This window comes from Anoplolepis gracilipes, chromosome 15 (assembly GCF_047496725.1).
Source record: "Anoplolepis gracilipes chromosome 15, ASM4749672v1, whole genome shotgun sequence".
Lineage (NCBI taxonomy): Eukaryota > Metazoa > Arthropoda > Insecta > Hymenoptera > Formicidae > Anoplolepis > Anoplolepis gracilipes.
In genome coordinates this window covers 533,235-547,528 of record NC_132984.1, presented here as the reverse complement: position 1 = coordinate 547,528, position 14,294 = coordinate 533,235, and the positions used below count along the sequence as shown (strand labels likewise).

The following is a 14,294-nucleotide window of genomic DNA, read 5'->3' as shown; positions in this document are numbered from 1 at the left end:
GGTATATAAAATGTCAGCTAATACATTTTATTTAAATAAATTATGTACAAGTGCGCTTTGAACCGAATCGGACGATTCAAAGTCCGCGTTTTTCATCTTAAAAGCTTAACTCGATAAATTAAATTTCTTTTACGATAAATTGACTGCAAAGGCCTTCGCACTCTCTCAATATTCTTCGATCAACCTTCATAGACCCCTGTGGTCCCTCCTCCCCTTTGGGAGAAATAATTCTCCCAAACGACTCCTTTCTCATTTTCTCGTAGCTCTTTGTTCACGGCACATGTTCGCGCAAACATTGTTAGAATTATCACAGTCTGTCTATTTACAGCGTTAATTGTTAAAGTGATGATTTCTTAATCTAGAGAATTAATTAATATCTCTCACCTTCTCTCGATTGAATACTCTGTCTCGCGTTTTATTAACTAATAAAACTCGCCACTTAATTTGTGGAATTTGCGAAAATTGTGGATGTTTATAATACCTCAACTATACTTGCGTGTGAATATTCTTCAAAGGAAACATTTCTCGCGAGAGCGAGCGTTATACTAAACAGGTAAACTTATATATTAATCGTACATATGTACATACATATATATATATATATATATATATATATATACCAAATAATCGAGTAATCTAAGTAATGGCGAATACGTAGATTCGCTTAGCATAATATGTGTGCGCGTATATTTACATCTAATCGTACTTATATAAAACGTCACATAGTAAAAATTTCCGGTTACGCTAGGTGATATATACACAAATATTTAGAGGAATATAGTTGCATTTTGGAAATTTTTTCCCGACAGTGTCTTATACGTTTGTTTCTTCTCATTCATGTCTTTTCTCATAATCAGTAGGGACACAGGGCATAGATGTTGTTCAATTGCAGCTTAAACAGTGTTTGGCGGCTATGAAAATGCCACGTAAAAATTCTATCGCAATGAAAAAAATAAACTCAGAAAATGATCTCTCCTTAAAAATCCTCAAGATAAATAAAATACACTTCTAAAATTTAATCATCTATTTCGAGATCTCTCTCTGTCTATAGAGATAGTAAAGTTGAATAATATATCGCAATCTTAATGTGCTTTCATCATTTCATTTGTTGTAAATTTTGAGAAAAGCATAATTACATTCCACAGTCAAGCAATTGCAACTTTTAAACGCCTTTCAAGAAAATACAATTCTAATAAAGTACTTATAAAGTACTAATAAAATTCTAATATATAAAATTACAATCATTTTTAATCAAGCATAAATCAATCTCTATCGAGCCGATTAATCAAATAATGTTTAACAATATTTTTACATATATTAAAATATTTTATTTTAATTTTTCTATCATACGAATGGAATAAAAAGAGGAGCTTTTTGATTAAGAACCGAAAATTTATAAAGACGAGATACGGTTCTAATGATAAAATACAAATCAAATACAGTATCAAAAATAATAAAAACCAGGCGCAAAAAATTGTCTCCGAAAAAGTCTATGTATGTATATACGTAGAATTTGAAATCCTTCAATCGATATGTTTAACAATTGTGTTTTTTTTAAGCTCTCCGTTTTCTCTGCAATTCCTCGCGTATTCAGACTTTTGCATATGAAGACCTTCTCAATATTTATCTATTAAAATGAATTCATCGCTTGGTGAATCACATTTCTTAAATATGATGGAAACGATAAAAGAGGTGGAGGTCAAAACGGATTATTTTTCCAGGATTTTATTTGCCTGAAATGAAAAGCGGTTCAAATTCTATCTGCATAATTAAACTATTTTAAAAGATAATTTTTTGTGTCTGGTTCTTATTAGCTTGGCACTGTACTTTATGAAAATTTGTAGTTACGTGACATTTCTTTCGATATTTTGGCAACTCTTCGAATTTCCCTTCGAATAGGCCTACCTAATCATTGAACGAATACGGTCGACGTCGCTCATGTCTTTGCAATTATAGTTAAACACTTCCGGGTTGAACATCAGTCGCAGATTCTCAATCTTGATAAGGAAAGTCCAAAACCGCCTGTATCGATTTAATATTAAGTGTAGCTTATTAATTATCTTTTATATGAACAATTAAATGTAATAATAATAATATATTATACATTAATATGTTATTATATTAATATTGATATATTATTTTATTATTATATATTATATTAATAATATATTGTAATAGTAATATATAATAATAATAATAATAATAATATAATAATTAATCATAACATGTTAATTGTATTACGCAATATTTACCTAATTTCAATGCATACACTTACATTCGATCCGCGGAAATGTCTAACTTAATATGCAAGAACAATCTAACAGGATCGCTCACGTCTACCTTCTAAAGGATGCGACAGTTTATTTTTCACGGTCAACCTTCCTCTGATCGTACGAGATTTGTTCGGGCGGGCCGCTCGATTCGATGACGCGAGCAATACGGACATGAAGGGGACATTATATTTATATAGAGTGTTCCAAAGTTACGGATGTATGATCGACTTTCGATAAAAGAAATGAAACATCTACTTTTTTCACAATGTCTTAAACGAAATGAGATATAACTGTGTGTCTGTCGGTAAGGATCTAATTTTTTTATATGATTTTAATTTCACTTATTTAAAAAATCTTTTTAAAACAGAGCTTGTACACAATTTTCAAATAGTCAACGATTGAAAATATTGTAGATGACTTACACGAAGTGGATTCTTCGGAAGAGAAAAATCTGTCACTTAAAATTGTATATCTTTAGGTAATTCCAAATATCAGATTGATTAATAAAATTTTAATATTTGAAAGTTAATTTTAAAAATACACGAAAATTAAAAATTGGAAAGATGATGTAAATGACGATAAAAAAGAAAATGAAAAAAACCTCTATTTTTAAATCGAAAAAAACTGTGGCTGAAAGAGCGTTCGGTAATTTACCGACACCCTGTATGCACGAAAACTATTTGCACGTGTGATGCCAAATAGACAATCTAATTATTCTTCCTCGCGTGTATCCATGTGTGAATTCTCATGAATTTCCTCATTTTATTTTTAACCGGACGATAAATCATGGGACGCGTGTCATCAGTGAGGGTTGACATTTCCTGGTTTGTAAATAAGCTTTACAGATTTTTCAGCAATAAAATAATAACAGTTGTTATTCCTTTACTAAATTAAATACAACTTTTTCTTCAAACAAAATAAAGTTTAGAAACGAAAAATGAAATCTTTAATGTTTATTAAACAGTATAAGAATCGAAACAAGAATAGAGGTTGAAAAATTGCTGTACACGTTATTATACGATTTTGTTTTTACGCTTTCAGGAAAAAATATGTAGATTTATTTTATTTTTATCTCGAAAAACTTTTAATTTTGATAATTTAATTTAAACAGGAAGATGTAAATTTAATGTAATATTCTCGTTTCTAAAAAATACATCTTGAATGCCTTTAACGGTTTACCGATCAATGACTTATCTTTACGAATTTAGAAAAGAGGAAGAAAAAAAAGCCGTAGAAATTATCTATATCGAGCAAAAACTTTCTCAATTATTCTGACAAGATATACGCGACCTTGTAGATAGAGCGATCCTTTATCGAGCAAAGCCGAGGAAATCAGTGAGCCGATCGTTCCAATCGTGGAGCCAATGGGTGGGCCCGTGGCTTGGCTGACGCTGTTTGCAAGGGTTGATCTCCTTCTCCGGCGGCATGTACTCCTCGCTGCGTATGCAGAAGTAGCTCTTGATCGGACTGCGACACATCGGGCACCGGTCGAGTTTGCCGAAGCACGAGGCGCAGATGCAGGTATGCCGGCAGGGTAGCAGAGCGCGTGACAGTGGGAAGTATTGACAGACGACGCACAATTGCTCGCCCGCGGTATTCCAGAGGGAACCGTTCTCTTGATCGCCACCCTGGCCGGATGCCACCAGAGCGCCACGACCGTTGGCGGTGCCGTTATTGTTGTTGTTGTTGTTATTGTTGTTGTTGTTGCACGGCTCGGCGAGAGCGAGCGCCGGCGAGCCCAGGCCCGCCGACGACATGGTATCACTCTCGTCGTAGTTGCTCGAGTTACCCGTGGCCAGATAGAGTTGCTGCAGAAAATCGCGTCAATTGCACGACAAATCGGGTATCAATAACTGGAGGAGAGTGCCCCCTCCAGAGGCTGTGTTTTTATTTTTATCTTTTTTCTCTCGTAAGGTTTTGAAAAAATTTCATCGGTGACTATAGGGAATACAATCCCGGGATACGGGATCCCGGCTATTTTTCTAGTTCCATCCCGGGATTGTAAACTACTAATTCCGGAATTTCGGGATTTTTAAGAATCATCTATTTAAAATATTTTTTTATGAATTTAAAACAATTTTCACTATAATTATAAGTTGTGTGAATTTAGAATAATTTTCACTAACGTAATTAAACTATAAATAAAATTGTTTAAATATATTTCGCATGTAAATATTTGTAGAATTTTCATTTATAGATCCTTAACTTTAGATGCTCTTCTATTATTTGCGTTCTTATTTTCAAAAATCTAAATAATATGTAAGTAACAGTTACTAGCAATTACGAGAACTAAATTATTAACGTAAGCAAATTTTTTTTATTTTTAAGATTATTTTTGTTTCAAAGATTTAAATTTCTAAAGTTTAAGAAACAAACACAAATGTTTAGTTTTGTTATATATAATTATATGAATTATATAATTTATAAAAGAAACTTGAATAATAAATATATATATATATATATATACATATATATATGAGTAATAATTGCTAGTTTAACAACAATAATAAAAACTATATTTCTAAGTTTGTTTTGTTCCAAAAATTAATTTAAGTTTCCAAAGTTTAGAGAAACGTGTTTAATTTTGCTATATAATGTTAAAAATCTGATATAAATGACATACCTAAATTTTAAACAAAAAAATATTTTTTTTAATAAAACTTTTTTTAATCCCGGGATAAGCCCGGGATCCCGTAAAATTATTTTACACATTCCGAAATCTCGGGATCGAAGATGCAGCAGTCCAGGATTGTATTCCCTATCGGCGACTCGATATATTTAGATCTGATATTTATAGCAGTCAATATCGGGACTTGTGTAACCTTTAAGTTGAAATACATTGGTGTAGAAAGATCGAGAAGGATCGTTCTCGACTCACCTTTAAACAAGACAGCTGGCCGTTCGCCTGCTTCAAGTACTGCGCTAGGATCGAAGTCGGTAGCGTGCACACGCTGTCTTTGATGTGGACGACGTTCACCAGTGCCACCTGAAACCAAAATAATCAGGGAGATAACAAAGTCGACGATTTTTCTTATCTTCTCTTTTTACAAGAAAATGTAAAATTCCACTCACGGTTTCGTCGGGATGAGGATCTCGATTATCTCTTCGGGTGAGAAAAATCACCAGTGGGTAACAGAGTCGGGGCGGAGTGCCGAGCTCGAGTTCCGGTGCCGGAAGCGACAATCTCAGCGTTTCCTCTCCGTGCGGCTGTCTACTATAATCTCAGTCAAGGAACGGTGAGATATGCGCGTATATTCGACGGAGAAAGATGTAAATCAGCGAATTCTCGGAAAGGGGTCGTAAAAATTATTAAGATTGCGATCAGTTAACTCGCTTTGAAATTTCGTCACTGCGGCCGTATTGCACCACGACTTCTCAGAAGCGGAAAGTGATAGTGCGGATTTTTCCCTCGGTTTTTACGTGCCGAAATAAATTGGTTTCTACATATGCAATTAAGGGCCGGAATCTTTTTTTTTTTTTTTTTTTTTTTTTTTTTTTTTTAATAATCCTATATTAGCGAATGCACGCGCGCGTAATTCAGTTTGTTCTACATTCCTAACAAAGTTGAATTTCTCGCGGGACTTTAGGATTTACGGCCGTGAATCGAAAAAAAAAAAAAGAGTTTTCGTTGTATATTGTATAATCGCGCGTGTTGCGAAAAAAAAAGAAGATTAATTTATTTCGATGCGAGGAAAAAAATATTGTACAACTTCTCGTTTCTGACGTCAAATATCGAGGAAGGACACACGAGTCTCTTTCCGTATGTGCCATTTCATTTCTCGGCCGTATCTCAATTTGTGCGAATTCTCGCGCGAATCGTCCGGCGAATGGGAAGGGGGACAGAGGGGAATTATATAGAGGTCAATTCAGAATTTGAAAGGATACGTTTGCGGCGCCGTGAGATATTGCGCGTGTCCCTGTAGGAGGGTCCCGTTCAAGGATGCGTCCCGCAACGTGTTCCAGGGCTTCCAGAGCGCCAGATGCAGCTCCCGGATGCTAACGCCCCAGATCGCCTGCAACGAGTACTCCACTTGGCTGGACACCTCGCACTCCACCTCTGGAACAGATAGGTTTTTTCTCTTCAAGGATACAGTAGCGAAAGTGATTCTTCGCGGTCGAGAATCACTATGCACGATAAAAATTACCGATAAGATTGTAAAATTGAAATATAAACTATAAAATTAAGCAGATGAATTAAAAGAATACATGTATAATTAAATTTGGAACTAAAAAACTTTGAATTTAAATATAAAATTAAAACTGAATCGGAATACACAAATAATAGTCATACTTTTAAAAGATACTTAAAATCAACTTTGTTATTACATGTTTGGTTTCAAATTAATTCCGAAAAAAATACTATGCAAACATCCACTCTTCTCTTTTTTCAATTCGACACAATATTAACTTTGATATCCCTGTTATCTCAATTTTTCTTTGTGCAATTCGAATGACTAAAATTGAAATATAAATTATAGAATTAAGTAGATGAATTAAAAGAATACATGTATAATTAAATTTGGAACTAAAAAAACTTTGAATTTAAATATAAAATTAAAACTGAATCGGAATACACAAATAATAGTCATACTTTTAAAAGATACTTAAAATCAACTTTGTTATTACATGTTTGGTTTCAAATTAATTCCGAAAAAAATACTATGCAAACATTCACTCTTCTCTTTTTTCAATTCGACACAATATTAACTTTGATATCCCTGTTATCTCAATGTTTCTTTGTGCAATTCGAATGACTAAAATTGAAATATAAATTATAGAATTAAGTAGATGAATTAAAAGAATACATGTATAATTAAATTTGGAACTAAAAAAACTTTGAATTTAAATATAAAATTAAAACTGAATCGGAATACACAAATAATAGTCATACTTTTAAAAGATACTTAAAATCAACTTTGTTATTACATGTTTGGTTTCAAATTAATTCCGAAAAAAATACTATGCAAACATCCACTCTTCTCTTTTTTCAATTCGACACAATATTAACTTTGATATCCCTGTTATCTCAATTTTTCTTTGTACAATTCGAATAACTAATCATGAATAATTTTACTTTTTTATCTCTAGTTCTTGTTCGTTTTATTAAACCATATTAAAAATAAATCTCACGTTATAATCTCAATGCTCGTATTAACAAACAGCTAGAGAGAGAGAGAGAGAGAGAGAGAGAGAGAGAGGGAATGATTTGTCGATAACAATTTTTTAACAGATCTTATCGATCATGTATACAGATAAAATACAGATTGAAACTACTTATACAACTTGTTAGATTTATAGATATTTAAATGTCAAGATTAACGTAATAACATAGTGCATAATATTCTCAAATTATCACGATAAATGTGATCATCATTCTTCGAAAAACGCATCAGAATTTCCTGTTCTTCATATTTTTATAATAATATATTCAGGAATGTTTTTTTTTTTTTTTTTCGAGTGATAAACACTTTTTATTTATGACAGACTTTAACAATAAATATATATTGTATATGTAAATAAAAACAATAATTATATATATATTGAAAACAAATGATATAAAAGTGTGTAATACATATATTAATATATATTTATTAATTCTTTTAAACACATATTTTGTCATTGAGTCCCGCGCTGTAGGAGGGAAGAGGATCAACGAAGTGGTTAATTAGAATATTACAGTAATTATTCTACCCGGATTATCAATTCGACAGCTTTACGCACCGATTACGCTCACGGCAACACAATTCGACCCAGCTGTAACGTGGCAGCGCGCATGTAACATGGCGCAATCGCGCGATATATACGAGGCATGTGTAACGGGTGTGTGCGCGAGACCGGTATTACTATCGAGACTACGAATTTTTGTTACGGCGTTTTTCTCTTCTCTCTCTATCTCTCTCTCTCTCTCGGCGGGCTTCGAGAAGAGAGAGAGAGAGAGAAACAGTCGAGAGGCGCTCCGAGACGCGCGTTCGCCGCTTAATTGCGCAAACACCTCGTGTTTTGCAATGCTCCGTGTAATTCAACCATCCACCTGCACGACGTCGATGCTCCCCCCTCCCCCTCCCCCTTCTTCCCTCCGTTCGCCGGAGAACGCATCATCGCCGATCATGTACAAGGATAATCCTACCATCTTCTCTCCCCCGCCGATCATGTACAAGGATAATCTTACGATCTTCTCTCCCCCGGCGATTGCTTAATCGGTGTCAATTTTTAATCAGACAGCCTAGTTACATACGATTACGATAAGCAAGAATGCCTTATTAAATGCGAGTGTGAAGTTTAAATAAATAAGTAATAGATCGTTGAATGAGAAAAACATCTTAAATTACCTACATAATATCTCGATTGATTAATTGTAACGAGGCTACGTTTATTAATATTTATTTATTTATTTATTTCTGTAAATATCACCTGTTAAATAAATTGTCGCCGAAAAAATGTCATCCGCATTTTCTCGAAGGAGCGGGGAGGGAGGGAGGGGGGGGGGCGGCGGCGAAGGAAGGAAGAAAAAAAGATAGAAAAAAAAGCGAGAAAAATTATCGGATGTCCAAGTTGAAACCTACCGGATTTTTAATTGATAAGCGTAATACCCGCGTAAGTCTTGCAAATCAAGACGCGAAGGTTTTTCATGACGTTTACGACACCACGGGCCATTATCTCGTCCTTATTGCTCGAACATCCCGGGCTCGAGAGAGCCCGAGGGACGAGGATAGCGACGAGAAGTTACGCGGCGCTGCTGTTATTTCACGGCTGGTTACTAAAAATTATTGCGTAAGACACGCGCTTTCGACTTTTTTTTCTTCCCTTCCCCTCGCGCTCCTCCCCCCTCCCCCCCCCCCCGCCACCGTCGCGGTGTCGTCGTCACGCGGTCCCGTTCCGGGAGATGTCCGAGGGGACCAAGGGGCTCCCTTTCCAGGTCGCGTGACACTTGGCTCCTACTCGCGCTTTTCCTCTTCAATTTCCACGAGGGCAAGAGAGATAAAGAATAATGATGGCAAAAATGCCGGAAACAATTATCCTCTAGTTGACCTCCAACGAGAGGAATCATCGCCCCTTCTAGCAACAAGTACCGATATCGGCAGCCAAGATGAATCGGAGTCTAGGTTGCGAAGGCCTCACCGCGAGTCGAGTCGGTAGTTCGACTTGACTCGATTCGTCCGCGAGTCTATCGTCGTCATCGTCGTCGTCGTCGTCGTCGTCGTCGGTAGCTTTCACTTTCGTTCGCCTCTCTCTCTCTCTCTCTCTCTCGAGAGAGAGAGAGAGAGAGAGAATTCTCTCGGGAGTCGAGATCTCGAACGCGCGCCGGATTTTCGCGTCGACGGCCAATCCCCTGAGGCCTGGTCTCCGAGAGAGGAGATCCTCTACTTCACCTCTATTTATCGTGGACCTCTGGTCCTTAGGTCGAAAAGGATCGTTCCCGATTCGCGAAACCGGCTGGCGAGCTCGTGTCTCCGTTTATTTTTTCTATTCATTTATACCCTCCTCTCTCTCTCTCTCTCTCTCTTTCTCTCTCCTCCGACAATCGGCATCAGTATTTGCGTTCCCCAAGGATGCTTGAACAGGTCTCTCGAAGCAGACGCGTTTAAAGCACACTTATACGGTATAAATCCAACACAATTTCTAGTTTCGCAAAAAGAGCTTATGGAAATTGACACTTGTATTAGAGATGTCGAAAGATGTACCAAAAGTATTTCGTTATTTCTCTTTCTTCTCTTTCTATCCTCGATAGTTGACAAACGCTAATTCGCAATCTCTTTATAATTCTTATATGTTAAAGTATTTCTTCCAATGTCAACGTCTATTCTATCACTCAAAAAAGTGATCTTGCAACTTTAATAAAAATTTTCTAGGTATAAAAAATTAACTGAAACAAATAAATTACTTGTAAATATTGTAATACTGCATATATTTTGCGCTTAATCAATTTAAATGACAGAGACAGAATTTATATCTATACTATTAGTGTAAATTCAGACGGAAAATTTGTCCGCAATGCCTATCTTTAAGGCCTATTGTTAAGAACAATTACATTTGTGATTAATATTTGCCAATGGGATCTAAATTTTCTAGAGATATTATTGCTAGAATATTACTGTTACAAATTTTATACGTGACAAACAATTTTCCAACAGATGCAAAAAGTAGCGACAAATTTTTATTGAGACATCTAGAAATCTATCTACATTAGCAAAATATTTTTTTTTTTTAGTGATGTTTTATTTTCTTCGTTGTTTTAAGGGGATCCAAAATTACCGAGAGAACATGAATTACAGATTGTGAAAATCTCTTTTTTGATTACAAGGATTGATAAATCCTTCTCCAGAACTAAAAAGCAACTTAAAAAAGCAACACGCGGGGGCCAATAATTTCATATAAAAATGATAAAAAATTAAAAGATGACAGTTACGTCGTAACAATATTTATTCAATATAAAAAGTTCTACGGTATGTTCGTCCAAGAGATATAACGTCCGCGTTTGGAATAACGTAACATAATATTAGTGAACTTTTGGAAATGACTTTAAAAGCCTAATAGTAAAAAAGATTTTCAAAATCTGTAAAAAATTACTCTCGTCCATCTGTGAGGGTGCGAGATTGAAACAAACTCACGTCAAACGTCATTTCTAAAAGTTCACAAATATTCCTTCATGCAATTCCTAGCAGAAACCTATCTTACTTTGTAATAAAAGTATAAATTGCAAAACTTTTATATTAAGCAAATATATTGTCATGTTAAGTTAAATTTTGGTCGATAATATAAAAGACGTAATGAAAATAATTTTATTTGATAAATATACTTGATAAATTATACGCTGCATTTTTTATATTCTCTATTCTAAACTCGTACCTTTTTCCTTGAAATGGATGAGAAATGATTGATAAGATGAGGAATTATTCTTTCGGTTCTCTTTCTATCTCACTCTTTCATCTATATTTTTTTAAATCAATATATGAAGCGATCGCAATATAATTGAAATGTTTAACTCGCGTCACGGTTGACTACTTGAGATGATGTCTAATGATTTTTACCTATATTAATTTCCATAACTCTGTTTGCAAATGATTTTTTTTTGCTAATCTAATTCAATTCAACTCGCTGAATCAGAGCACATTTTATTATCCAATTATTCAAACGTCCAGGATAAGTTCGCTATGAAGTATAGCGTACTTGTCGAGAATCAGGAAGAGGGGAAAAAAGGAATTCCATGTGGGCGAGCCGGTCGCCGGGACAGATCAAGGTCGTCGCGATCATCAGCCGATCTTAAATGGTTGTTTATATCGATCTCTTTATCTCCGCGTAAGGTGCGTACGTGCAAATCTGCACGCGTCCTCCGTTGGTCAAAACGCTCGTAAAATCTTTGTATTTTATAGTTTGGAATTTGTTTGCGAGCGAGGGAAATAATTTTTTGACTATACCGCTCGATCATCTCGATTTAGTGCCCGAATATTAGCACAAAAAACTGCGCGCGTATAACGGTTAAGTACTCTTTTTTGGATAGAGAGTGGATGTTAACTGTAAAAGATTGACAAAAATTTAAAAAAATAAGGAGAGAGACCGAGTCGCAAATAAAAGTGTGACAATGAAACATATAATAAAAAATACATAAATAAATCTGAAATAATATATATAATCAATATTTATACATAAATTATGCCAAATTATCTTGGAAAAAAATTGTAAAATAACTAAAAAATAACGAGTTGTTATTTCTCAAAATAAAGTTCATGGCGCAATCTTTCTTAATTAATCCGATATATATTTCTATTAATCAAACTTCCGCAATATAATATTTTGTAAACAAGTATATATTAATACAAGTATCTTTTGCAATTCAAAATACGCGGCTGTGGCATTTTCATTTTTTTGTTTCTCAAGAGAAAAAGACGTAAGAAATGAGAAAAAAAAATATATATTCCATTTTTTCACGTTCTTCCCAGCACATTGATTTCCAGGGTTCCTCGAGGCCTCTCCCTGCATTTTCAATTTTCACCTCGCTCGTTAAATAAAAGCAACGGAAATTCAATTCCATTCCATCGCGACCGCGATCCGACCTGACCTGGCGCGGCGACGGACTGGTTCGCGGATTCTTAACCGATCGGAGAGTCGGCTGCTGCTGCCGCTGCTGCTGTCGCTGGCGCAATCGCCCGCGATTACGTAATGGGATTCGATAATCGAGTTGACCTATGCCTATAACATTAAGTACCCCGACGCGATGCGATGCGATGCGATGCGTTCTCTCGAAAGACGAAAACGCGGCCGCAGCCTCTCAAGGATATACCGCCTCCCGGAGAACTTGGGATTACAAAATCCGAATTCTCGACCGCCGTCCCCCCTCCCCGCACCGGGGGGTTCGAGGAAAAGGGTCGAGCTAGATGCGATCGCACGCGAGAACGAACGTTTTGAAATTACTTAGCCTTTCACCGACACCGCCTTTCGCGGCTGCGCCAGGTAATAACGCATCGAAATTTCCTTACGTTATTATTTGCGAAACTGGGTTAGGAACGATTTTCAGCGTCGCGTATCTGTTTGCAATCCAATTTGAAATTCAAATTAAATTCCATTTTAAAAACGGAGTTTTAGGTACTAATTTCGATTGGTTCAAATTGACGTTCAAAAAAAAAAATGCACATGAGAAAAAAACTGAATGATAATCATTGAGATATTAATATTAATAAAGTCGAATATATTTCGAGGGGGAGGGGAAAATTCGCAGAAAAATAGAATCTGACTTTATTTAAAATCAACGAAGAATCGCCGAGGAGAAGAGGGGTGCAGGGAAAAAAAAAAAAATAAAAAAAATCGACAGAACTGTACTAAACAATTTCGTAAGCGGCTGTAAAAGCCGCTCTCTCATTATCACTGTGGTGCATTCTCATTATCACTCTCTCTTTCCATCTCGCTTTGCTTTTCTCACGAGCCTCTACTTGCACGGATTATAGACAAGACAAGCCTGTTTCTGACAATGTATCATTGTACGTCGTATTATTATGTGGTGGGCGCGGGTGTCGCTATTAAATCAAGGAAAAAAAAAATCAGAGAGAGAGAGAGAGAGAAAGACAAAAACGCAGGAGCGGGAACTGGACGACCATGGAACATGAAAGTGTGTCCTACATTCATCGTAATCCGCGATCTGATCTTTTGGGCGTGCGACATTTTTCGAACTCGTTTTTACGAACATTATTATAATAATATATACCGCAGCTTTCCTCTCCTCCTTCCTTTTCCCTCATCCTTTTCGCGTCATCCGCGAGAAACGCGCACGCCTGAAGGACAAAGATATCGTTTAGATTAGAGATGCACGTGAGCAAGTTTTTTTCTTCCTTTCATCACGCGAATGAAAATGAATGTCAATTTACGATGGAATCGGAGACGAGAAGCTGCACGATCTATTTTTTTTTTTTTTTTTTTTTTTTTTTTTGCGACTTAGTCGCGATAAAAGAAATTTATTTTCTCACCAGTGTGGATTCAATAAAAGACAAACATTTTTGCACAATTAAAGTTGCAGATAGAATGCCATTAAATACTTGTCCCGAGGATTTTTTCAATCATCATTTTTTTAAATAAACATACATCGCATAGAAAAAGCTCTTGCATCAGATCTGGCGTCAGGCTACCTTCGAAGAGACAGAGTAATTCAACGTACTACTTATTGTCACTTTAAACGTCAGAAAAATAAATAAAAAATTAAGAATCTCCAAACAAAAATTTTGCTCGAGTATTAAATCCTATACGCAATAAAATATCATCCATTGTTTTCGCATCAAGTCTCTCTCTAACAATGCGAATAGCCTGAATTTCTCTCTTTATATCCGCTTCGAGAATAATCAATCGTACGAGAATCTTTCTTCTTTGACCGTAAAACGAAAAATTGTAGGTACAATTTCGTAAAAATTGATTGCGCCAAATAATTACGTAATCCTCGATTAGCCGAAAATTTGATTTACTTTGTAAAGGCTAGAGACTCTCGGAATTTCGTGTGCGACGAACCGACAGGTAAACATAAAATTGCGCGATTCGTGC

General features: G+C 35.6%; 1 protein-coding gene across 4 annotated transcripts in view; it reads right to left on the bottom strand.

Annotated features, from left to right (window-relative positions):
- Positions 1–11: 11 nt before the first annotated feature.
- Positions 12–14,294, bottom strand: part of LOC140673755 (cell growth regulator with RING finger domain protein 1) — a 28,264-nt gene continuing 13,981 nt past the window's right edge. For 3 of the 4 annotated variants that reach the window (XM_072906887.1, XM_072906888.1, XM_072906886.1), the window contains 4 exons: positions 6,159–6,330; positions 5,346–5,487; positions 5,152–5,259; positions 12–4,081 (listed from right to left, as the gene is read on the bottom strand). In XM_072906887.1, the coding sequence (XP_072762988.1) occupies positions 3,584–4,081; positions 5,152–5,259; positions 5,346–5,487; positions 6,159–6,330 (920 nt within the window). In that variant the 3' untranslated portion in view covers positions 12–3,583. The remainder of the gene's footprint in view (positions 4,082–5,151; positions 5,260–5,345; positions 5,488–6,158; positions 6,331–14,294) is intronic. The other variant, XM_072906889.1, reaches the window with a different exon arrangement.